The sequence below is a fragment of the Hylobates moloch genome, unplaced genomic scaffold, assembly GCF_009828535.3.
Source record: "Hylobates moloch isolate HMO894 unplaced genomic scaffold, HMol_V3 SCAFFOLD_9, whole genome shotgun sequence".
In the NCBI taxonomy this organism is placed as follows: Eukaryota; Metazoa; Chordata; class Mammalia; order Primates; family Hylobatidae; genus Hylobates; species Hylobates moloch.
The window spans coordinates 15,833,138-15,858,508 of NW_026652284.1; the positions used below are offsets into that span (position 1 = coordinate 15,833,138).

Below are 25,371 nucleotides of genomic sequence, written 5' to 3' on the forward strand. Positions count from 1 at the left end.
TTCATTGTCTTAGCCAGGATGGTCTCAATCTCCTGATCTGCCCGCCTTGGCCTCACAAAGTGCTGGGATTACAGGCGTGAGCCACTGTGCCTGGCTGCTTATTTTTTAAATAATCAGACAATATGGAAGTATAGAAAATGAAACCTGAGAATTCTCTACCCCTGTCTCTAAATCTGACTTTTTTTTTTTTTTGAGTCAAGGTCTTGCTCTGTTGCCCAGGCTGGAGTGCAGTGGCATGATCTCAGCTCACTGCAGCCTCCACCTTTCAGGCTCAAGCAATCCTTCCACCTTAGCCTCACGAGTAGCTGGGACTACAGGCATGTACCATCACACCCTGCTAATTTTTTTTTTTTTTGTAAAGACAGGGTTTCACCATGCTGCCCAGGCTGGTCATGAACTCCTGGGCTCAAGCAATCCACCCACTTTGGCCTCTCAAACTACTAGGATTATAGGCGTGAGACGCCGCACCTGGCCTGAATCTGATTGTCACTGTTAACGAGTTGGGATGTGCGCTTCCCAACTTTATTCTACACGTTCTCCAGCGTGTGTCCATATGCTGCTTTCCAACTGGCTTCTTTCATTAAGTAATAATCCCACACATCTTTCCTGGTATTTATTGAGCTGTATTTCATTCTTTTCCACTGCTGTATAATATTCCTAAGCATAGAGGTGCTGTGACTTACACAGTTCTCTGAACATCATAGTGGTTTGCAGTGTTTTGATTTTATAACAATGCAGGTTGCTTGAGGTCAGGGGCTTTGTTCAAGTCCAGAACCGTGCCCCATGGGTGCACTGTAGTTGCACAGTAAATATTTGATGAATTAATGAATATCGAGCACTCTTGTACAGAAATATTATGTGAATTTGTACCTTTTATTGTTTGTTTGTTGTTGTTTTGTTTTTTGTTGTTTTTGTTTTGTTTTGTTTTGTTTTGTTTGAGACGGAGTCTTGCTCTGTGCCCAGGCTGGAGTGCAGTGGTGTGATCTTGGCTCACTGCAACCTCTGCCTCCCGGGTTCAAGCGATCCTCCTGCCTAAGCCTCCTGAGTAGCTGGGATTACAGGTGCGCACCACCACTGCCCGGCTAATTTTTGTATTTTTAGTAGAGACAGGGTTTCACCACATTAGCCAGGCAGATCTTGAACTCCTAACTTCAGGTGATTCACCACCTCGGCCTCCCAAAGTGCTGTGATTCCAGGCATGAGCCACCATGCCCAGCCTGTAGATGTATTTTTGTAGGAAAGATACCTAGTAGTGGAATTGCTGGGCTAGGGGTAAGCATTACTTTGTTGGATGCTGCCAAATTGCACTCCAAAAAGACATGAGTGCCAGTCTTAGAAAGGAAGACGCTTTCCCCCAGTCCTCTCCTTTGCCAGTGGAGGTGAAAGGAGGGAGTTGTTGGAGGACTTGGAATTTTTGGCGAGGCTGCAGACCTCTTCCTGTGTCCCTCATACTCATGCTCCCTGGGCCCACAGGGAGTCACAGCCACCCCTTCCCTCCCCTTCCAGGTCCTGAGGATGTGTGTGAGGCCTACAGGCACGTGCTGGGCCAAGATAAGGTGTCCTACGAGGTACCCCGCTTCCATGGAGATGAGGAGCGCTTCTTCGTGGAAGGCCTGTCCTTCCCTGATGCCGGCTTCACAGGACTCATCTCCTTCCATGTCACTCTGCTGGATGACTCCAATGAGGTAGGGACAGAGGGAGTTCAAGAGGAGCTCCACTCGGGACAGGCCTGGGCAACATGGCGAAACCCCATCTGTACAAAAAAAAAAAAAAAAATAGTGAGGTATAGTGGTGTACACCTATAGTCCCAGTTACTTGAGAGGCTGAGGTGGAAGGATCACCTGAACCCCAGGCAGGTTGAGGTTGCAGTAAGCCGTGATCATCCCAATGCACTCCACAGTCTGGGCAACAAAGTAAGACCCTGTCTCCAAAAAATAATAATAATAAAGGGCGGTGGGGAGGGCTCCATTCCTGGTAAGTCTACCAGGCACCACTGGTGTGAAAGACCCCAGACTTCTTGACCACCCATCTGGTTCATTTCCGTCTTGCAGAGAAGCAAGGGGCTTTCTTATGGACCACAGTGGTGGAATCAGAGTCCCCCCAGGCCTCTGGACTCCAAGTCCAGTGCTCTTTCTCCCCTGGTCTGCCCCTGCAGGATTTCTCGGCATCCCCTATCTTCACTGACACTGTGGTGTTCCGAGTGGCACCCTGGATCATGACGCCCAGCACCCTGCCGCCCCTAGAGGTGTATGTATGCCGGTGAGTCTTGGGGCAGTGGGTGGTCCCCCTGGCTCCCAGGCCCCGGCTCCATCCTGAGCCCCTCTTCCCTGGGCTTGTCCGTAGTGTGAGGAACAACACGTGTTTTGTGGATGCGGTGGCAGAGCTGGCCAGGAAGGCTGGCTGCAAGCTGACCATCTGCCCACAGGCCGAGAACCGCAACGACCGCTGGATCCAGGTAACCATGGCCGCTGGGCAGGGCCCCGCAAGGACGCCATCCTGGAGGGAGAGGCCTTCATCTGGGGGGCCACCGAGAACATCCAGGAGGCCCTGGGTGCTCCCCAGGGAACTTGCTGCCCTTTCTAATGTGAGACCTAGAGGCCTTTCTCCAGAACTTTCTGGAGACCCAGACACACGCTGATCCTGGATTCAACACCCATTCACCCACTGGATCTGGGCTAGGCACTAGGCTAGGCCCACAGGGGTGGCACAGGTGTGAGACACACACTCCCTGCCCTCAACAGCTGAGACCAGTGGTTCTCATCAAGAGGTGATTTGTCCCCAGGAGATATTTTGCAGTATCTGCAGACAGTGCGCGGGACAAGCCCCCACAATAACACATCATCCAGTCCCATGCCTCGGTAGTGTCGAGGCTGAGAAACCTTGATGTGCAGAATGATTGCTACAAAAATACCTACTCCTACCATCTAGGGTGTAGCTGGGGCAACATGGTGAAACCCTGTCTCTGCAAAAAAGTTAAAAAATTAGCAGGGCATGGTGACGTGTGTCTGTAGTCCCAGCTACTCTGGAGGCTGAGGTCAGAGGATCATCTGAGTTTAGGAAGGTCAAGGCTGCAGAGAGCTGTGATTGTGCCGCTGCACTCCAGCCTCAGCAACAACAAAAAAAACAAAAAAGAGAGAGAGAGAGAAAAAGAAATATCTAGGGTGCAGAGGCTGTACCAGCAAATAACCAGCATGGTTTGGGGGGATGCAGCATCACCTCTGCCCGGGGAATCAGTGAAGACCTCCAGGAGGGAGAGCATCTGAGCTGGACCAGATTTGGCAGATGGGGGCACATGACTTCTTGCCATTTATGCGGCATTTTCTGCAGGCCAGGCATAGCATCATTTCTTCTTCTTGATAACCCCCTGTAAGTCCCCCCTAATTCAGGAGCTCTTCGGGGAGCATGACTGGGTCACAGAGCTGGTAAAGGCAGTGCTGGGACTCAGGCTGCCAAGCAGCAGGCTGTACAGGGTGGTGGTCCTGGCAGAGACTGAGCATGCTCAAAGGCCCGGGGCTGGGAGGCAGGAGACAGAACCTTGTGTGTTCTCCTCTGTCAGGGCACTGGTTCTGAGAAAGGCAGGGGTTGAGGTGGGAGACCTTGAATGCCAAGTTAAGGAGCTTTCCTCTTGGCTGGAGGTCAGTCCAGTGAGAGAGTTTGGAGCAGGACTCTGGGGCAAGATGGGCTGGGATTAGAGCCTCGCTGTGCCACCACCTAACTAGCTGTGAGCTTTGGGACAAATATTTTTTAACTTTTATTTCGTTTTTTTTTAAATTAATATATTTTGAATTTATTTTTCTTTTTGGAGACAGTGTCTCTCTGTCACCCTGGCTGGAGTGCCATGGCGTGATCACAGCTCACTGGCAGCCTCAAACTCCTGGGTTCAAGTGATCCTCCTGCCTCAGTCTGCCGAGTAGCTGAGACCACGGTGCGGCCACCAGGCTCAGCTAATTTTTTGTAGAGATGGGGTCTTGCCATGTTGCCCAGGGTTGTCTCAAACTCCTGGCCTCAAGCAATCCTCCGCCTCACCCTCCCAAAGTGCTGGGATTATAGGTGTGAGCTACCACGCCCGGACTGGATAAATAATTAGACCTTGTAGTTCCTCATTTTCCTCATCTGTCACGTGGGGTAATTATGGTGCCCACGCCTAGGCATGTCATGAGGATGAATGGAGTTAATGTTTATAAAGAGTTTAGGGCAGGACCTGGATGTGAAGTTCATTCACACTGGGCCATCTTTTCCTCCAGAACCAGTCAGGACTGACCTGGGCACATTTATGGATCTGAGGAGGAGACATATTTGTATCCCCACAGGGCCCCTCAGCCCCGTCCAACTCAGGCCACTGTGAGGGCTTCTCTGTGTCCACCTGCCCTGGCTCAGTACTCATGGGGACACCCCCAAGGTCATGTCCATGTTCTCGTTCACCTCCGGCCTCTGTCTTGCTGTGTGACCTTAGACAAGTGCACCCCCTCTTTGAGCCTCCAGCCCCTCCTCCAGTCAGCAGGCACCCTGACCTCGGTCCTCTCCACCTCCAAGCACAAAACATGCTTGGAATGGGGAACTTGGTGAGCAGTCTGCCCTACAGGGCTCAGAGCTGAGCCAGCGGGGGCAGCTGCTGACTGTCACAGCTGTGCATCTCTCACCTCTCCTCACTTGCAGGATGAGATGGAGCTGGGCTACATTCAGGCACCACACAAGACCCTCCCGGTGGTCTTTGACTCCCCAAGGAATGGGGAACTGCAGGATTTCCCTTACAAAAGAATCCTGGTGAGTGGTCCCCGGCCGCAGCCCCCACCCCTGAGAGCTGAGAGGCCTTACCCCAAGGGCCACACTGGGGTGTGGGGCAGCGGTGCAAACCATGCTGTTTAGGGATGAAGGTATGGTTGCCAGATAAAATGCAGGAGATGCCCAGTCAAATGTGAATTTCAGACAAGCAACAGGTAAACTTTTTGGTGTAAGTATGTCCCACATATTGCATGGGATATACTTATACTAAAAAATGTTGTTTATCTAAAATTCAAAGTTAATTGGGCATCCTGTATTTTTATTTACTAAATCTGGCAGCCCTAAATAGGAGAGGCAAGATGGTGCACCTGTTCAGAACACAAGCTTTAGAGTCAGAACAACCCTGCTCCATTACTTACATGCTGTGTGATGTTGCGTGAGTTACTACCGCTCTCTGAGCCTCAGTTTCCTCATCAGTAAAAATGACATTTTGGCCCTGGCCTCACAGGTGTTTGTGAAGTGTCTCATCATCACAGTACCTGCATGGAGGGAGCGTGTGTGCGCGCACCACCGTTAGCTGGTATCATTATTTTAATAAAAAGGGTAACAGGGAAGGTGATGGTTGCTAACCAGGACCTCCTGAGAAAATAAGAGGGACTTGCTTGGTGTCATAAAGAACAGGAGACCCCTCCAACCCCCTCACTGACCACACAGATGCTAGGAGCTCTCTCTCCTGACCCTTGATGTTGTCGAAGTTGCTTCTGAGAGACGGCCCTGGGGAGGTCTCCCCTTCTCTAGAGTTCAAAGACAGAGGCCCAGAGGGCCATCAGCAGCCTCTTGGTTCCCACAACTGGCCACTTGAGCTGTTACTTGCCCTTGGGCTGAACTTGGCAGGAAGGCTGTGTAGGTAAAGGGGTGGGGTGGCAATGGCCTCAGGATTCATGACGGGGAGTGCAGGAGCAACCAGAGGGCCCCTTGCTGTCTTGCCGTGATAAGGCAGCAGGGCCAGAGTCCGAGCACTTCCCAACTTTGCCTGCTATGCGTGCATGAAATATTGACTGGGTCAGATCCCCTACCCACCGCCAATGACTCTGTATTTCCATCTGAAGAATGGATGGCCTTTCCTACCCTGTCTTGAAGGAGCTCAAAGCCCAGCAAGTTGGTTCAGGCTCTTCCTGGTACCCTCCACCCCCGCCTGACTTGGTTTCCCTCTCCAGGGTCCAGATTTTGGTTACGTGACTCGGGAACCACGCAACAGGTCTGTGAGTGGCCTGGACTCCTTTGGGAACCTGGAGGTCAGCCCCCCAGTGGTGGCCAATGGGAAAGAGTACCCCCTGGGGAGGATCCTCATTGGGGGCAACCTGCCTGGGTGAGAGAGACAGGGAATGGAGTTCCTGGGGTGGAGGCTGAGGGTTGGGGGTGGTGATGATGGTGGAGCACAGGCCATTCCACTCCTTGAAGAGAGCCAGAAGCAAGGAGTGATGAAATTATACTCCCGGATGTGGTGGGGTTCGTGGGTGTTCACCAGACACAGTCCACACTTACCTCGGGGACTCCGAAACCAGAGAGAGCAGAGACCTAAAAGATCATTCAGTCCAACACTTTCATTTTACAAGTGGGCCCAGAGAGGGTAAGTGAGTCACATAGAAAGGAAAGTTATAACTAGACTCAGGTTTTCTGATTCTGAAAATAAATAGATGATGCTAGTAACAGTCAATTGATAGTAACAGAAGAAGATCGGGCATGGTGGCTCACGCCTGTAATCCCAGCACTTTGGGAGGCCGAGGCGGGAGGATCATGAGGTCAGGAGATCGAGACCATCCTGGCTAACACGGTGAAACCCTGTCTCTACTGAAAAAAAAAAAAAAAAAAAAAAAAAATTAGCCAGGCATGGTGGCAGGCGCCTGTAGTCCCAGCTACTCGGGAGGCTGAGGCAGGAGAATGGAGTGAACCCAGAAAGTGGAGCTTGCAGTGAGCTGAGATCACGCCACTGCACTCCAGCCTGGGCGACAGAGCGAGACTCCGTCTTGAAAAAAAAAAAAAAAAAACAAAGAAAAAGTTTCCATTCCCAACAGTCCTGGGAGAAAATGCATTTAGATCAAAGCTTGTTCATACTACCATGTAAATGACTAATATAAGATCTTTTCCTGAGAGCAAGAGAAGTGAGGTACAAGACATGCTAAGTGAAATGACAATAACATACCGAGAGAGTAACAAATGATGTATTGTTCAGTAGTGACACAGGGGTGCTGATGGAAAAGGAATCCTGTCATACTGGTTACTTGCTGTGGACTAGACCAAGACATTGAGCTAACCAAATGCAATAAAGCTGTTAGAACAGACTTGGGATCAAATGATGAATGAATCCAGAGTCAAGCTTTGGAAGGGACTACTGCCCTCAAATACATAATCCCATTGAAAGAGGAACCTGGACCATGCCCTTAGACACATTTTCCTAAAAATTGAACATGGGGTTGAAATCTGTCTCTTGGAGAATAAGAACCTGGTGTGAGGGTGGTTCTGAAGATTTTCCTGGGTGGTGGGACCTGGTAGGTCATTGCCTTGTTGTGACTGACTTGTCCTGAGTCTGCCTCATGCAGAACTCACCCTGAGTGGAATTTTAAAATATACATATCTGGCTGGGTGCGGTCGCTCATCCCTGTAATCCCAGCACTTTGTGAGGCTGAGGCGGGCAGATCACTTGAGGTCAGGAGTTCGAGACCCACCTGGCCAACATGGCGAAACCCCATCTCTAGTAAAGATACAGAAAAATTAGCCTGGCCTGGTGGTGCACGCCTGTAATCCCAGTTGCTTGGGAGGCTGAGGCAGGAGAATCCCTTGAACCTGGGAGGCGGAAGTTGCAATGAGGCAAGATCACACCACTGCACTCCAGCCTGAGTGACAGAGTGAGATTCCATCTCAAAAATAAATAAATAAATATTAAAATGAAATATACATATTTATTACCTTTCTTGTTTATAAAAGTAATGCATGTTTTTTTGTTTTTTAAAAATCAGATATTGCAGGAATGCTAAACTCTTTGTCATTTTATTTCTGCATGGAGTCTTTTTAGTTAAGCGACTTTTTTTTTAACCTCGTGGGTCCCAGGTCAAGTGGCCGCAGGGTCACCCAGGTGGTGCGGGACTTCCTCCATGCCCAGAAGGTGCAGCCCCCCGTGGAGCTATTTGTGGACTGGTTGGCCGTGGGCCATGTGGATGAGTTTCTGAGCTTCGTCCCTGCCCCCGATGGGAAGGTAAGAACTTTGTGCATGACATGTCTTTCCCTGGCATCTGGGGCAAGAACTGAGTTCCAGGGCGCCATGCCAAGGCAGGAGGCTCAGCCGAATCTGTTCTCTGCACACAGGGCTTCCGGATGCTCCTGGCCAGCCCTGGGGCCTGCTTCAAGCTCTTCCAGGAAAAGCAGAAGTGTGGCCACGGGAGGGCCCTCCTGTTCCAGGGGGTTGTTGGTGGGTAACAGTGCCATGTCCCTCCTTGCGGCTTGCCTGCCCCTCACCCAAATTAAGACACATTATGGCTTGAGAGGGGGAGGGCAAGTTTTTTTTTTTTTTTTTTTTTGAGACCAAGTCTCGCTCTTTCACCCAGGCTGGAGTGCAGTGGCACGATCTCCACTCACTGCAAGCTCTGCCTCCCGAGTTCACGCCATTCTCCTGCCTCAGCCTCCCGCGTAGCTGGGACTACAGGTGCCCGCCACCTCGCCCGGCTAATTTTTTGTATTTTTAGTAGAGACGGGGTTTCACCGTGTTAGCCAGGATGGTCTCTATCTCCTGACCTCGTGATCCGCCCGCCTCGGCCTCCCAAAGTGCTGGGATTACAGGCGTGAGCCACCGTGCCCGGCCAGGAGGGCAAGTTTTAAAGCAGGGGTGTGTCCCCAAATTCAGGGCTTCTCACTCCTGCCCCTGCACACCTTGCTTCACCAGATATCACTGCCCACGGCTGGGGCCGAGCTGAGGCGGGGAGCAGGGTGATAGAAGGTGGACATGGACTGAGTGGGGACATAGTGGCTTCCCAGGCAGGTGACCAGTGTAGTCACACCGTGGAGCTTTAATGTTCTGCAGTCACTATCCTGAAATCTCCCTTTTTTTTTTTTTTCTTTTTGAGACAGAGTTTCGCTCTTGTTGCCCAGGCTGGAGTGCAATGGCGTGATCTCCGCTCCCCACAACCTCTGCCTCCTGAGTTGAAGCGATTCCCCTTCCTCAGCCTCCTGAGTAGCTGGGATTACAGGCATGCGCCACCACGCCTGGCTAATTTTGTGTTTTTAGTAGAGACGGGGGTTTCTCCATGTTGGTCAGGCTGGTTTCGAACTCCTGACCTCAGGTGATCAGCCCGCCTCGGCCTCTCAAAGTGCTGGGATTACAGGCGTGAGCCACTGTACCTGGCTACCCTGAAATCTTAATTCTGTTTTGTGAGGTCTGATGGATCAATGGAGCATCTATGGGGCTTGGAGCCTCTGCTCAGGCACAGTCCTGTCTCCCAGCCTCCCTGCCTCCCTGGCACAGATTCTCTGCTGCCTAGTCCTGTGCCCCCTGGAGCCCCAGTGTGAGGCCTCCCCATCTCTGTCACTGTCCTGAGATGCTGCAGCATTCTGCCCCCAGCAGGAGCCTGGGCATGGGGAGGGTTGGGGTTGGGCACATGTGCCACTCAGCATCTTCATGGCATCAGTCATCCCTGGCCTGCAAGGGCATTTGGTGGGCAACTTGGGAGGGGTAAGTGTCTCGCCCAGCCTTGCTCAGGTACCCAGCACATACCCAGAGGCCACAATACTCTAGAGGTCGCCCATTTGCCTTGGCTTGGGGTGGCAGGCCTGTGGGAAGGAGAGATGCCAGACTGGACCTGCCGGCCCCATTCCAGGGCACAGCATGTGGGTCTCATAGCAGAGGCATGCCCAGGCACAGTCCTCTGGGAGCTAGGCCTCCGCTGTGAGGCCCGCAGGCTGGGCCCTGACACTAGCAAGGGTCTGTCAAGCCCCATGCATGTCCCTGGCAAACTGCAATGTGAAATAGCAAATAAAAACCACCCTGACAAGTCAGGAGAGAGACTCGGGGGGAAAGAAACAACTTTATACTGTAGCACCTTTAATGGTACTTTTTTCTCTGCTCTTTAAACAAGGAGCTGGCATTTTCTTTTTTTCTTTTTTGAGACAGGGTCTATCAGCCAGGCTGGAGTATAGTGACATAATCTCAGCTCACTGCAGCCTCAACCTCCCAGACTTCAGCGAGTCTCCCACCGCAGCCTCGCAAGTAGCTGGGACCACAGGCATGCACCACCACGCCTGGCTAATTTTTTGTATTTTTTGTAGAGATGGAGTCTCACCATGTTGCCCAGGCTGGTCTTGAACTGCTGAGCTCAAGTGATCTGTCTTGGCCTCCCAAAGTGCGGGATTACAGGTGTGAACCACTGTGTCTGGCCAGGGCCCACTTTTTTTTTGTTTTGTTTTGTTTTGTTTTTTGTTTTTTGTTTTTTTTTTTTTTGCACTGGAGGAATTTTGAGAGAGAGAGCTGGCTGGACTGGAGTCATCTGGCAAGCTTGCTGGAAGCGTTCTCAAATTCACTCCCTTTCCAGCCCCACCAAGACTGCACGAATCCCAGAGGATCCTCCCTTTCTGAGTGACCCCAGAGGTCACGGGGCAAAGACCCTTTGGCACGCAGGATCATAGATTTTCTTGGTCCCATGGCCTCAGGGAAGGCAGATAGCATCCTAGACCAAACACAGCTCAGAGAGAAAAAACCTCCCGTAGAACTTAGATGCCCCCAAGTATAATAGCTTGCAAAGTCCCCTTGCTCTCTGTTTGCTAGCGTTAACTTCTTCCAACACAGCCCTGGAGCCCTAGCAATAAAATGGAAGAGAAATAGTCTTTCTTGACCCTGTTGCTCCCAAAGGGACCCTGACTAGACCCCGGTGAACCTAGAGTAAGTCTTAGAAATCCTTTTTTTTTTTTTTTTTTTGAGACGGAGTCTCGCTGTGTCGCCCAGGCTGGAGTGCAGTGGCACAATCTCGGCTCACTGCAAGCTCCGCCTCCCAGGTTCACGCCATTCTCCTGCCTCAGCCTCTCCGAGTAGCTGGGACTACAGGCGCCCGCCACCACGCCCGGCTAATTTTTTGTATTTTTAGTAGAGACGGGGTTTCACTGTAGTCTCGATCTCCTGACCTCGTGATCCGCCCGCCTCGGCCTCCCAAAGTGCTGGGATTACAAGCGTGAGCCACCGCGCCCGGCCTAGAAATCCTTAAATCCAAATTATATACGAGGCAGGGAGAAATGCCACCTTCATCTTTCCTGGGAGAACCATGTTTACGGTGAGCAAGCCCCAGGAATGGGTTGAGCAGAGTTATTCCAATCTGCCCAGCTGGGAGGGAGCCTGGGAGAATTCACAGACGGCAGGACACAAGCAGCCACCCCACCCTCGAGGGCTGACACTCAGGCAGTGACTGTGGTGATTAATTACACAGACACAGAGGCCAGAGCACTTATGAGGCACCTCAGTGCGCCAGGCCTCACGCTGTGTGCATCACATGTGTTATCTCATTTGATCTCATGAGAGCCTGTGGGATGACTCTCACCCACCTTTAGACCCAAGAATGTGAGGCTCAGAGAGGGGACGTCACTGGCCCAGGGGCCTCAGCAAGATTGCAGTGGAGCTGGGACTGGACTCCAGCTTCCTGCCTTAAACTGGGGTGAAACGGGTGTTGGACCTGCAGATGGGTCAGGGGAGCCCTCTCCTTTCCCTTAGTCAAGGCTTGAGGCCCTGTACGAGCCCTGGGCTTGGGTTTGAATCACAAGCCCCCACATATCCTACCTGTGTGACCTTGGGCAAGCCTTCTGACCTCTCTGAGCCTCAGTTTTCTCATCTGTAAAGTGGGGATCATAATGCATACCTTGTGGGGGTCACCATGAGGGTTAAGTGAGATGCAGAACCTGGGCACTCCCCTCGGGGCCTGCTTATGGTAAGTGCTTACTAAGTGGCAGCCATGAGGATTGTGTGCCATTGACTCTAGCCTCCCCTTCCCTGTCCAGTCTCATCTGCATGGGCACCCCATCAGGCTGAGAAAATCTGGACCCCTGGGAGGTCCCCATTTCAGGCAGTCACCTCCTGGAGGGCAGGGTTGGGGCCTGATGGTGTCCAAATCCCAGGACTGGCTGGTTCGCTGCTCAGTGAACCTATAAAACCTGACTCTGATGGTGGGTGGGTGGGCAGCAACTGACCCAGCTCCCCGCTAAGCCAAAGCAAGAGGATTCCTCATCCAGTGCCCTCGGGCGGTTGTAAATTTCCAGTGAAAGGCATTACCACTTCCGGTGAACTCAAATAAAGGTCTAAGTTCATTCCACTATGGCAACCAGACCCTCCCACTCCTTACACCCCAAGATGTACACAGTGGCCAAGGCAAGCTCAGACAGGTGGTGCCCACCCAAGGCCCAGGAAAGTCAGAGGCTGCCGACTCGGCAAGACCAGTAGCTGTGAATTTGGCTCCTGCCTGTCTGCTTCCCTAAGCAGGTGGTCCTCATGTTGGTGCTGTCCCTGACCTTCTCTTTCATCTCCCTCCTTCACAGATGATGAGCGGGTCAAGACAATCTCCATCAACCAGGTGCTCTCCAATAAAGACCTCATCAACTACAATAAGTTTGTGCAGGTACAAGGGCTGTGGTGTACCTGTGGGCTGTGATTTGGGAGTAGGCGGGGCTGAAGGCAAGGATGGGATACAGACATCTGAGGCTCACCGTTCATGAAAGCTCAGGTTAGAACAGGCCCAGACAGAGGAGCTCCAACACCCTCCTTTGACCCAGGAGAAGTGAGGGGAGTGAGGCATGTGCATGAGAGGAAGACAGGCATTCCAGGCAGAGCAAACAGCACAGGCGATGGCCCTGAGGTGGAACGAACAGGCCTGGAGTATTTTAGGACAAGCCAGGAGGCTGATGTGGAGCAAGAAGAGGCCAGGTCACATCATGTGAAGCCTCATAGTGCATCACTAGAACTTTGGCTGTGACTCTGAGTGAGATTCGAGGCCATTAGGGGATTTGAGCAGAGGAGAGACCAGTCCGACTTATGCTTTAAAAGACCCCTCGGCCGGGTGTGGTGGCTCATGCCTGTAATCTCAGCACTTTGGGAGGCTGAGGCAGGCGGATCACAAGGTCAGGAGTTTGAGACCAGCCAGGCCAACATGGCGAAACACCTTCTTTTTTTTTTTTTTTTTTTGAGACAGAGCCTCGCTCTGTCACCCAGGCTGGAGTGCAGTGGCGCAATCTTGGCTCACTGCAAGCTCCGCCTCCCAGGTTCATGCCATTCTCCCGCCTCAGCCTCTCTGAGCAGCTGGGACTACAGGCGCCCGCCACCACGCCTGGCTAATTTTTTTGTATTTTTAGTAGAGACGGGGTTTCACCATGGTCTCGATCTGCTGACCTCGTGATCCGCCCGCCTCGGCCTCCCAAAGTGCTGGGATTACAAGCGTGAGCCACTGCGCCTGGCCGAAACACCTTCTTTACTAAAACTACAAAAATTAGCCGGGTGTGGTGGCATGCGCCTGTAATCATAGCTACTTGGGAGGTTAAGGCAGGAGAATTGCTTGAACCTGGGAGGCAGAGGCTGCCGTGAGCCAAGATTGCACCACTGCACTCCAGCCTGCGTGACAGAGCAAGACTCCATCTCGGAAAAAAAAAAATCTCTCTGTTGCTGTGTTGAAAACATATTAATACTCTGTGGAGGTAAAGGGGTAACAGTAGATTCCAGCAGGAAACACACAGCACCTGGAGCTGGATAACTGCAGAAGAGGTTGATAAAGGGGATATTTACAAAGGTACAGGCAGGCTCAAGGAAACTAGCAAGGGACTGTGCAGTATCCCAGGCTAGGATGAGCGGGAAGTGTTACCACCCCTACACCTGAAGGAATGAGGGAAGGGAACTGTTCCTGGAACCTGGAGAGGCCACCAGGATAAGAGTCTGCGAGACAGGAGATGTGATAGCCAACCTACAGTGACCTGGCAGGAGAGAGCTGCAGGGACAAATACCTCAGCTGTATTCTCCTCCTTTGCCCCCATTGGCTGAGCCCAATCAGGAGCCAGAGGGCATTGGAGTCCTTGATTCCTAGGGATCAGCCTCCCTGTGCACAGAGCAGAGATGGGTGTACAGCGTTCCCAAAGGGCAAACAGAATTTCCCACACAGGGACTGCATGAGTCAAATCCTCCAAGGATGTCAAGATGGGGTTAAACATGTCAGGGTTTTATTAATGAAAATGCCTGTGTGAGGAAATAGAGCAGGAGCCAGAGAAGACTGGGAGAGCCTGAGTGAAAGAGAGAAGGAAGGTGGGGTGCACGCACCCTGTACTGCATACAGCTTGGGGAACCTTCAGCAAAGCCGTGGGGGATCCTACTAGCCACAGTCGGCCACTAGAGGAGTCCTTCGTCTCTCAGAAATGGGTCTGCCTGAGTGCACTGTCACCCTCAGCCATTGGCTAGGAGCAGCTGGTGAGAGGCGTGACCTCAAACCCACGAAGGGCTTCAGAGCCGGGCAGCAAGCACCCTTGGTCGGTTACACTCCCAAGATGGAGGTGTGCAAGAGGACTTATCATGGCTGCCACATGGGGCAAGGGCAGAGACCCCATAGGAAGCCATCGCAGTCCACCAGGCTGGAGTGGGTGAAAGGGGTGGGAAGACCAGGTGGGAAGGGGGCAGACTGGGAACAGATGGCAAAGGTAGCACCCACAGGACTAGATGATGGATTGGATATGGAGGAGGGGACAGGAGACATCAAGAATAACAGCAAGCCTTGTGGCCCTAACAGCTGGGTGAACAGCGGTGACATGTACTAAGCTGAAGAATCCTGGGGGAAGAGCAGGGTAGTGGGGCAGAAATTAAGCGTTTCTCTTTGGACGCATCATGTTTGATGAGTCTGTTAGACACCCAGGTGAAGATGCTAAGTGGGCAGCTACACTCACGCGTCTGAGCTTAGGAAAGAAATGGGCTTTATAAAGAGGTTGGGATTAGCTGAGCATGGTGTTGAGTGCCTGTAATCCCAGCTACTCAGGAGGCTGAGGCAGGAGAATCACTTGAGCCCAGGAGGCAGAGGTTGCAGTGAGCCAAGATTGCGCCACTGCACTCCAGCCTGGGTGACAGAGTGAGACGCTGTCTTAAAAAACAAACAAACAAAGAGGTTGGGAGATGCACATTTGGGAATTGTCACTGTGTAGAGATGTTTTAAACCATGAGACAGGCCGGGCGCTGTGGCACATGCCTGTAATCCTAGCACTTTAGGAGGCTGAGGCGGGCAGATCACCTGAGGTCAGGAGTTGGAGACCAACCTGGCCAACATGGTGAAACCCCGTCTCTACTAAAAATACAAAAATTAGCTGAGTGTGTTATGGTGGGCACCTGTAATCCCAACTACTTGGGAGTCTGAGGCAGGAGAATCGCTTGAACCCTGGAGGCAGAGGTTGCAGTGAGCCGAGATCACACCACTGTACTCCAGCCTGGGAGACAGAGCAAGACTCCATCTCAAAACAAACAAACAACAACAACAACAAAAACCATGAGACAGAATGAGATCCTCTAGGGCATGAGGGATTTGAAGAAGAGGGTCAAGGACGGAGCACTCTGAAACATTCATTTGTAACCTTACTTATGGGGTAGGACTGTGAGGGGGTGGACATGGGAAAGGGATATTTTGACAAACGGGCATGAAGATAAGGTCTGTGTGGACAATTGACCTATGGGCACTTGGGTATCCTGCCTCTCCTCAACGAGACATGATGCCTTGGGTGCCCCCAAAACACACTGGCAAGGTGTCCCCAACTCTGGCCCTCCCCTGCCCCCAGAGCTGCATCGACTGGAACCGTGAGGTGCTGAAGCGAGAGCTGGGCCTGGCAGAGTGTGACATCATTGACATCCCACAGCTCTTCAAGACTGAGAGGAAAAAAGCGATGGCCTTCTTCCCTGACTTGGTGAGGCCACCACCCGTGACTCCTTTGTCAAATCAGGCTGCAAACCTCTAAGCTCGAGAGAGGAAAAATGCTTGGTCACAGTCATATTTAGGATTGTGGTGGCCAGTGGGGGTGGCAGGGAGAATCAGGGGTCCTCTGGTGCTCCTCAGAAGGGCTTCTAGCTGGCTGACCACCATGGTCCCTTTGGAATGCTTGCTGGCCAAGCCCTGGCCCAAGGGGCACCAGGGAAGGGGTCCACTTGACATTTGTAGAGTGAATGAATGACTACATGAGGTCATATGTGCAAAGCACATGGCATCAGCTAGGAACCCAGATGTTCATTCTGCTCTCTTCCTCCCAGCTTGCGGCTCTTCATCCATCCCACATGTATTTAGGGTGTCTTGTTGCAGATGCAGAGATGATTAAGAATGCCCCCTGCTCTCAAGGGACTTCCAGTCTAATCTGTTGAGAGGGAAACTCTTCCCCTCTCTGAGGACATGTCCCAATGATCTATTTTATAGGATAAGGTGATTTGGCAGTTTGTAGGTGAGACAAAGCACTTCCAGCCTAAGAGGTAGAACTGGAGATCCAGGAAGTCTTCATGGAAGAAGTGGGTTTGACTGAGCCCTGAGGGCTTTGCCTGTGATGCTTCTAAATGTTTTTTTTTTTTTTGAGACGGAGTCTTACTCTGTCACCCAGGCTGGAGTGCAGTGGCGCAATCTCGCTCACTGCAACCTCCGCCTCCAGGGTTCAAGCGATTCTCCTGCCTCAGCCTCCTGAGTAGCTGGGATTACAGGCGTGCGCCACCACACCCGGCTAATTTCTGTATTTTTAGTAGAGACGGGGTTTCGCCATATTGGCCAGGCTGGTCTTGAACTCCTGACCTCCAGTGATCCACCCGCCTCGGCCTCCCAAAGTGCTGGGATTACAAGTGGGAGCCACCGTGCCCGGCCTGCTTCTAAATCTTGAGCTTGCATTTGAAACACCTGGACAGGTGGGGCCCCACCCCAGCGGTCCTGATTCAGCAGGTCTAAGGCAGGGCCCGAGGCACTGCTGCCTCGCTAACAAGCACCCAGGTGGTGCTAATGCTGCCTTTTAGAGGAACACAGTTTGAGTAGCACTGCTATAGGTCACCCACCTCCCCTCCCCACTCCTCCCCACCTCATCCCCTAGAAGAACTCAATTTGTCCATTGTCAGAGCCTTGTGGGGAACCTGTCCACACCACCATTGCTTCATGCCCCCCCCCCCCTTTTTCCTTCCTCTTTTCAGGCAACTTTTTGCCCTCCACTTGCAAAGCCTCTTTTCACTCCCCTTCCTTCCTGTTCGAGGCTATCTTGTAATTATATATGTGCCCCAAGAAGTTTGTGCAATGATTCAGGTTCTTGTGTTCACAAGAGACAGAGTCCTACTCAAGCCAGCTTCAGCCAGAGAGAGTCTTAATATAAGGACACCAGAAACCTGAGGGCAGGATAGCTGCAGCAGAGCCTGGAACCCTCTCTGTTTCTGTGTCTACATCATTCATTCTCTCTCTTTCTCTTACCCTCTCCACCTCCTACTTCCTCTCCCTCTTCTTCCAGCTTGGCTTCCTTTGCTTCTCTGTTCCTCGGGACAAAGATGAGTATGGCCATGCACAGAGACACTGACACGGGCAGAGACCGACCAGACTCTCCCATTGTCAGTTTCAAATTCCTGGGGGAGGGATTCTGATTGGTCCATCTTGGACCAGCTGTCCTCCCTGGCTCAATCAGTTATGGCCTAGAAGGTTGGGATTCTGTAGCACAAACATGGCAGCTGCCACAATCCACAATTCCAAATTCACATTAGGGCAGTTTCCAGAGAACGTTGCCAGAGTGAGTTCTGTAGATGCTCCCAAAGACACCTGGCTAACGGGTTCTTCCCAGCCCCTTTAGCCAGTTACCCTCTCATTGCATAGGAAAGGGTGAGTAGCTATTGACAAGGCTGCCTAAAACACAAACCTAGGTCCTGCAGGTAGAGTAGAGGTGTGGGGTGGGAGCCCAGTGATGAAGTGCTGCCTTCCCTTCGGACTGCAGGTGAACATGCTGGTGCTGGGGAAGAACCTGGGCATCCCCAAGCCCTTCGGGCCCATCATCAATGGACGCTGCTGCCTGGAGGAGAAGGTGCGGTCCCTGCTGGAGCCGCTGGGGCTCCACTGCACCTTCATTGATGACTTCACTCCATACCACATGCTGCATGGGGAAGTGCACTGTGGCACCAATGTGCGCAGAAAGCCCTTCTCCTTCAAGTGGTGGAACATGGTGCCCTGAGACAGCTCCCACCCACCATCCTGTCCCCCTGGGGCGGGCATTGGCCCAGGTGGTGGAGACAGAGACAGGCCCCTGAACGATAAGCACCAAGAGACCCCAAGGCTCCAGATGGAACACTGAGGGTGACCGTCCCTCTCAGAAGCCTTTTCCCTGGAAGTGTCCGTGCCTCACCTGCAACCCATGTGGTTCTCAGACTCGAATCTTCTTGGCCCCCCAAAAAGAAGGACCTCATTTCTTATAGCCTCTCCTGTGATTCAACACAACCCATGGAGGTGTCCCCTCCTCACTCTGAAATCATCCATTTGGGGACAAATCCACACTGGGGTCTAGAAACATCCACGTATCTCATCAGCCATCTTGCCCTGTGCATCCTAACAGAGGAAGGATCCATGATTCTGCTTTGGTCCAATTGCTTCCTCTCTGCAGGGGAACAACCCTAAAACCAGACCACTCCACACAGGACGGGCAGGAGAGATTCTTCCTAAAGCCTCCCCCATAAAAAGGGAGCTGTGGATCCACTTAGATCGGGGTGGAACCATCTTTCACCCTGCCAAGCTCCTGCCCAGATGTTGACCCTCACCCAGCGTGAGCTGTCACATAGTAGGAGCTTCTAGATTCATGTGGAAGCAATGAGAGTTGTCCCTTAGCCTTGTAAACTCCCCATGATCTGACATGCAGAAATCCAGCTTTGTCCAGAATCCTCCTGGAATTTCTTGGAGATGAAAGTATCTGGGGGATTGTTGGGTACTGGGGAGACTGGGTACAAGGGTGAAAAGTATCTCGCATAATACACATAGTTGACTATGGTGATCCACCTTGTGATGGTTAATATTAGGTGTCTGGAGAAGGATGCTTCATTGGCCCTGGGACTTCTCTCTGCAGGAGGAGAGAGTAAAATACAGTATTTCTTGTGCATCTACTCTGTGCTACGCCCTGTCCTAAGCACTAGGGAGATAACAGTGAGCAAAGCAAAGTCCATGCTTTTCATGTCACTCACATTCTCATGGTCTTGGTCCCCAGGAGAAATCCTGGGTGCCGGAGAAGAAATTTAAGCACTTGGTGTCAAGGGTTGGGTAGGAGTCGGTTCCAGAAAGGGAATGCAGAGACATTTGCCTTCATCTGACTGGTCTCCTTCCTTTTCTCAAAGGTGGCAGAGGGGAAGGTTGCAGGCTTTTGGTGCAGATAGATTTGGGCTCCATCTCCTGTCTCTGCCCCTAATGTGCTGCTCAGGGTTCTTTGTGCTGGAAGGGTCTTCAGAACTCATCAGCCAAGTGCCCTGGCCTGGGGGCAGCTGCATAACCCTAGAGTGGACGAGGATGCAGGGGCTTGGGAGTTAGGCCATGCAAAATTAAACGCCAAGTGTCACCACTTCCTCCTGCGTAACCTTGAGTGGTTACCTAACTCCTCTGAGACTCGGTTTCCTCATCTGGAAAATGGGGAGAGATGTTAAGGTTGCTGTGAGGATTAGAGATGATGCATGTTAGGGCCTGGCATAGGTCAGGGCTACACCAGGGCATAGCATGTTGAATGAAGCCAAATTTGAAACCCCCCTAGAGGCCGTGTGACCTTGAGCCTGGTGCTTCACTTTTCTGTAGAAATGAGATTGTACCTGTTGCCTCACTTAATGGTGAGAATTAGAAATAATAGAGCCCAAGGACCTAGTGACAGAGAAACACATAGCAGGCGTTAATAGATGGTGGTCTCTATTATCACCCTGGGTGCTTCTACATTTATGTTAAACAAAGCCTAGGTTAGCTTCTAAGCGAGGGCCAGGCACTTAGGAGGCATTTGATGAATATTTGTTGAATGAACAGCTCAGTGTTGGGAATGAACTGTACTTATGAATGAATAATGCTGAAGCAAGAGCTAGACCATCTGCTGTAAGAACAACACTGCACTATACCCAGACACAGAGCCACTGGGAGAGTCCCCTGACCCTAATTCCTTTCCCCAAAATGATGTCATCACAATCAACTGGAGCAGGCTAGCCAGCCAGTCTCTGGGACAGGAGCTCAGGTGGCCTTAGCCATCTGGGCCCCAAATGCCTACAGGGTATTCGGCAACTCTCAGAACACCCTTGCTTCCTCTATGTGAGCTGGGCTGGTGATTCTGCCTTTCAGCAGGAAGAGAGGCCTCTTCCTCCGGGGTGTCTGGCCTGGAACCTGAGCCGCTCACCATGTGTAAGAGAGTTCACTCCCCAACCCCAAAAGTCCCCCTTGGGCTCTGAAAGGGTTATTGCCATCGGCGAAAGAAACAGCCAGGCCGGGTTCTCAGGGATCTTCACAGGATCCTGTCTGGGTCAAGTACTGGGCTGGGTGCTGGGAACACAAACAGCCATGGCGTTAAGCCACCAGTGTTGAGTGACAAGTCTAGGCACTGGCCTTGCTCTCAGGCTAGTTGGGGTATGGGCATTTAAACACAAGGTGTGGCAAATCTCAGGAAAAGAATGAAGCGCTCTGCCAAAAAACTAAAGAGGGGCAAAGATGAATCTACAACATCCCTGCAAATAACCACAGACAGGGACACAAGTGATGCATCGCTGCGTGGTTTATGACACTGAAAACTTGCAGACAGCCTCCATGTCCAACAGTAGGGGAGCAGCCATGTCAGGATGCAGCCGGAGCTGCAGGCACAGGTGGGGCACGTGCCAGCGCCAAGTCTGTTGGCCTCTCATTCCACTTTCCTCAGCTCCTGCCCTCAGCCCTGCCCATCACAGAGCCCGTGGCCCTTGTTCCGCTGTGAGTGACCAAGTGTGTTTCTATAAAGAGGCTTTGCTTCCAACGTGCAGCCATTTTCCCTGAGTGTAAGAGTGTGTGTGTGTGTGTGTGTGTGTGTGTGTGTGTGTGTGTTACAAACCTAGTTTTGCATTGCTCCCTGTGTAATTGCAAATAGCATGCATTCTCTTTTGCGTCTCCTCTCGCTCATCACTCCCCTGGGTCTCTGGTGGAGGACCCCAGGGCTCATCCCTCGGCCTTCAATCTTCCCCATCCACATCCACACTCATTCCGTAGGGGAGCTGAAGATGTTGACATCTCACTGTTTTATCCTTTTCAGCCTGGTCTTGTCTCTTAAGCTCCAGAATCATGTGTTCAAACGTCCTACAGGGCATCATCACACCAAATCACAGTTGGCAAAGCCAGGACCCAACTCCTGATCTCCACCGTGCCCACCCCCCGCCCCTCCCTCAGCCTTCCCTGTCCAGCTTCGGGCAGCCCCATCCCCCCAGGGCCTCAGGCTCCAAACTGCGGCATCCTCCTCGATTCCTCTCTCTTTCTTAACGCCCCGCATCCAGTCCATCTGCAACTTCTATTGGCTGTATTGCATCACAAAATGTCCAGAACCTGACCCATCCTCCCCTCCTCCACTGCCACCACCCTGGCCTGAGCCCCACCGTCTGTCACCGGCCTGTATGCAGTGGCCACCTCACAGGTCTCCTGGCCTCCTCCAGGGTCCCCTACAGTCTGTTCTCACATCACAGCCAGAGTGATTCTGTTCAAGCAAGTTGGTTTGTGGTCCTCCTCTGCTCAAAATGACTCCAGGCTCCCCACATTACCTGGAGCAGAAGCCAAAGTTCTTAAGAGGCCCGAGGCCGGGCGCGGTGGCTCATGCTTGTAATCCCAGCACTTTGGGAGGCCGAGGCGGGTGGATCACGAGATCAGGAGTTCGAGACCACGATGAAACCCCGTCTCTACTAAAAATACAAAAAAAATTAGCCGGGCGTAGTGGCGGGCGCCTATAGTCCCAGCTACTCCGAGAGGCTGAGGCAGGAGAATGGCGTAAACCCGGGAGGCGGAGCTTGCAGTGAGCCGAGATCGCGCCACTGCACTCCAGCCTGGGTGACAGAGCGAGACTCCGTCTCAAAAAAAAAAAAAAAAAAGAGGCCCGAAAGGCCCTATATGATCGCACCCGGCCCTGGGCTGCTCTCCCCCTCCCTCACTGCATTTCAGCCACACTGGCCTCTTTGCTCTTTCTTGAACCCGCCAGGAATGTCCCTGCCTCAGGGCCTTTGTACTGATTGCACTGGCTATTCTCTTGACCTGGAACATTTTCCCTCCAGTTTTCCACATTGCCACTCAAGACTTGGCTCAAATGTCGTCTTCTCTGGCCCCCCCATTTGAAATTGCAATTAGCCCCTCGCCCTGTGTTCCCGGTGGCCCTTATCTGTCCTTTTTCCTTTTTCTACCCCAGTAACATACAATATAATTCACTTACTGCATTTATTGCTTACTGGCTGTCTCTCTCCTACCACCACCAACAACAACAACAAAAAGGCTCTGTGAAGGCAGGATTTTTGTCCATTTTGTTCACAGCGTATCCACAGTGCCTGAAAGAGTGCCTGGCCATCAGTAGGCACTCAATAAGTATTTGTTGAATTAACAAAACTGCTTTGGGGCTCGTCCTCTTTGTGGCTCATTCACAGCAAATTTAAACCCCAAACTGCTGAAGAAAATAAGAAAGAAAAGAACGAACAGAAGAAAACAACCTCAAGAGACCTAAGACTTGGGGTAGAGGCCAGCCCTCCCTCTGATTTGCTGTGTGACCGTGGGCGGGTCTCACTCCCTTTCTGTGCTTCAGTCTCCCCTTCTGCAGAACGAGGACTAGAGTGGGTGTTCTCTAAGGGCCCTCCCAACTCTAACAATGGACAGCTCCCTCCTGCCACTTTCCAGTAGAAGCTCAAACTAGTTCTAATCATGCGGTCAGCCAGAGAAATTGGGTTTATTAACACTTACTGTGTGCAGGCAGTCATGTAGATGCGTCAGAACGTCAGACCCGGCCACATCGTCATCTGCTGATACAGAAGATAAGCTTTGAGCCCAGATAAGGTGGTCCAAATCCAGATCCCCACTGTAGGGCTTGTGAGACCTTGGGAGTCTCACTCAATCTAGGTCTTTGTGGCCTCATCTACACATGGGCATCCTGATAGGACCCACTCCATGGGGATGTTGGCATGAGGCAGGATTTGAACTAAAGCCTACTTGATCCCACAGCCTGGCTCTGAATTAATGAGGCAAATTCTTTGCTTCAAAGCCAAAGCAAGCAAACAAAAATGAACACAAAATATCCAACTTGCCGAACGCTCTATGTTCACGCCAGACCCCCATGCATGCGTCCTCTGAGTGCTCCTTGTTGGGACCCATCTGCCACCCCCCAATTGCCTCATTAAAGGCAGAGCCTGGCACCGACGGCCCAGGTGCAACCACAGCTCTGAGGCCGCATGGGCGTCCCCCTGGCAGATGTGGTCCACACCTGCACTGTCTGGTCTGACACCCAGAGGCCCTGGCAAGAGGCAGGTATCCTGGAGCATGCAGAGAACATCAACTTCCATGCCAGGAAGCTCATCTTCTCCTCCCAGCTCTGCCGCATGCTAGCTCTGGCACCTTGGGCCAGAGCTAGTCACTTTTACTCTCTGAGCCTCAATTTTCCTTCTGTAAAATGGGTTGTAATAAGCCCATATATACCTTGTATTGTAGCGAGATGTAGCTGTGATACAGTCTGGAAAGCACGTGTCATATAGACAGGCAGCTAATGAATCTCACACTCTGGAACTGGACACCTTTGGTTTCAATTCTGGCTCTACCACTCTCGAGCTGTGGAAGCACTCTGCACCTCCGTTTTCTCCTCTGTAAAGTGGGTATAATAATGGCACCAACGTCAGAGGGCTGCTGTGAGGGTGAAATCAGGGGATAATGGTATTATCTAGTTCACAGGTTTGTCGTAATAAGGTATTCTACGTGAAGTGCAGGAAAACGTGCCTGGCGTAGAGAAAATACCAAGAATGTGAGCTGTCACGTGGGCGGCCCAGGTGGAGAGAATTGTCCCAAGCCTGGTTGGTCTTTGAACGTGTAGCCTGGCCTGTGACCGCTTACCTAAAATCTCCCTGCTTTTCCCACCTTCCCCTCTCTGATACCCGTTTGACATAGGTGAGATTGGATAGATCAAGGTGTTCAGGGCCTCCAGGCAGGGATGGGGCTATGGGCACGACGACTGGGACACAACCCCTCAGCCCCACTCTCCACCCCAGGCTTTCTGAGCCATCCATCCTTCCCAGGAAACTGACAGAGCCACCCTGCCACTGGTACCAGCCAGCATTGACACCCATCTAGGGGTCCAAGGGGCAGCCCCAGGGCAGAGGAGATTTTGAGAGCCCACACCCCTGACCTGAGTGGGGAGGGGTGAGCCTCTGGGCCACAGACCGCAGGTGCTGACTCATGGCCTCCGCTGGGCGGTATAAAGGAACCAGCCCAGGGGCTTCCTACAGCCAGAGGGACGAGCTAGCCCAACGATGGCCCAGGGGACATTGATCCGTGTGGCCCCACAGCAGCCCACCCATGCCGTGTGTGTGCTGGGCACCTTGACTCAGCTTGACATCTGCAGGTAAGAGGGGGACCTCCTGGGGTTTTGCAGGCAGGTCAAGAGATGCTGGATGACCCAGTTCTACTGACACAGGAGCATGTGTTTGGCCCAGGCTCCAGGCTCCAGGCTCCAGGCTCCAGCCTCCGCAGGCACTGCCAGGGGAGTAGCTGGAGAGAGAAGAGCCCAGCAGCCCTGGGAAGTGCCAGTCTCATGGCTGTGGGTTCTTTGCCATGTACAAGTGCAAATTCCCCAGGACCACACCACAGATAAATTATTATGGGGCAAACCAGGCCATCCGTCTCCCTGTCTTCATCGAGGCAACAGAAGCTTACAGAGAGTCTGTGACTTGCTCCAGGTCACACAGCAAGTGTGCCCTGGAAGTAAGGTTAGCCCCTGGGCCTCCTGGTTCACAGCACAGTTTGTTACCCCACATCTCTTAGCTAAGCCTCCCTCAGTGGGTGCATAATCGCGTGGGTGGGGATGGCGAAACGGGGCTCTCTGGCGTGGCAGAGACTGAGGTAGGAAGCCTGGACCTGCTGCTGGCTACCAGGGAAACCTCGGGCAACTGAGCCTCAGTTTCCTCATCTGTGAAATGGGGATAATACTCACATCATGGGCTGGTTATAGGAATTCAATGTGAAAAAATGCGCAAATGTTGGTTGAGTACTTAGCACAGTGGTGGGCCCATCCTTGGTAGTTTTTATTCACTCACTTAACAAATGCTGTGTGCCATGCCCTGTGGCAGGGTCTGGGTTAAACAAGAGAGTTGAGGAACGCTCTCAGGGAGTGTGCAGGGTCATTGTTGTTACTGTAGAACAGGAATTAAAAGAAATTTAAAAATGTGTAAGCAAAAACTCAGTTCTATGTTAACAAAACAATTTTCCCAGGAAAAAAAAAAAAAAAAGAGCTGGAGTCCCTTGAAAATTAACTGCCTGTTTTTTTTGTGGCTAGTGAGCCTTCTTGCTCCTCTTTTTCCAGGCATTGTAAAGACCCTGTTTCTCCAGCTGTGCAGCTGCAAGGTCACTAGACAGATAAACTCAAGCTGTAAAACATGTTTTTCCTTAAAAAGTAAAAATAATATAATGC

General features: G+C 51.9%; 2 protein-coding genes across 2 annotated transcripts in view; both read left to right on the plus strand.

Moving 5' to 3' along the window:
• Window positions 1-17,931, plus strand: part of PADI3 (peptidyl arginine deiminase 3) — a 38,054-nt gene extending 20,123 nt beyond the window's left edge. The window contains exons 7-16 of the mRNA XM_032760981.2: window positions 1,507-1,685; window positions 2,156-2,259; window positions 2,344-2,455; window positions 4,657-4,764; window positions 5,940-6,091; window positions 7,831-7,975; window positions 8,086-8,188; window positions 12,286-12,365; window positions 15,541-15,666; window positions 17,698-17,931. Of these exons, the coding sequence (XP_032616872.1) occupies window positions 1,507-1,685; window positions 2,156-2,259; window positions 2,344-2,455; window positions 4,657-4,764; window positions 5,940-6,091; window positions 7,831-7,975; window positions 8,086-8,188; window positions 12,286-12,365; window positions 15,541-15,666; window positions 17,698-17,931 (1,343 nt within the window). The remainder of the gene's footprint in view (window positions 1-1,506; window positions 1,686-2,155; window positions 2,260-2,343; window positions 2,456-4,656; window positions 4,765-5,939; window positions 6,092-7,830; window positions 7,976-8,085; window positions 8,189-12,285; window positions 12,366-15,540; window positions 15,667-17,697) is intronic.
• A 6,257-nt stretch (window positions 17,932-24,188) lies between these two features.
• PADI4 (peptidyl arginine deiminase 4) overlaps window positions 24,189-25,371 on the plus strand; it is a 57,091-nt gene continuing 55,908 nt past the window's right edge. The window contains exon 1 of the mRNA XM_032760982.2: window positions 24,189-24,306. Within this exon, the coding sequence (XP_032616873.1) occupies window positions 24,215-24,306 (92 nt within the window). The 5' untranslated portion in view covers window positions 24,189-24,214. The remainder of the gene's footprint in view (window positions 24,307-25,371) is intronic.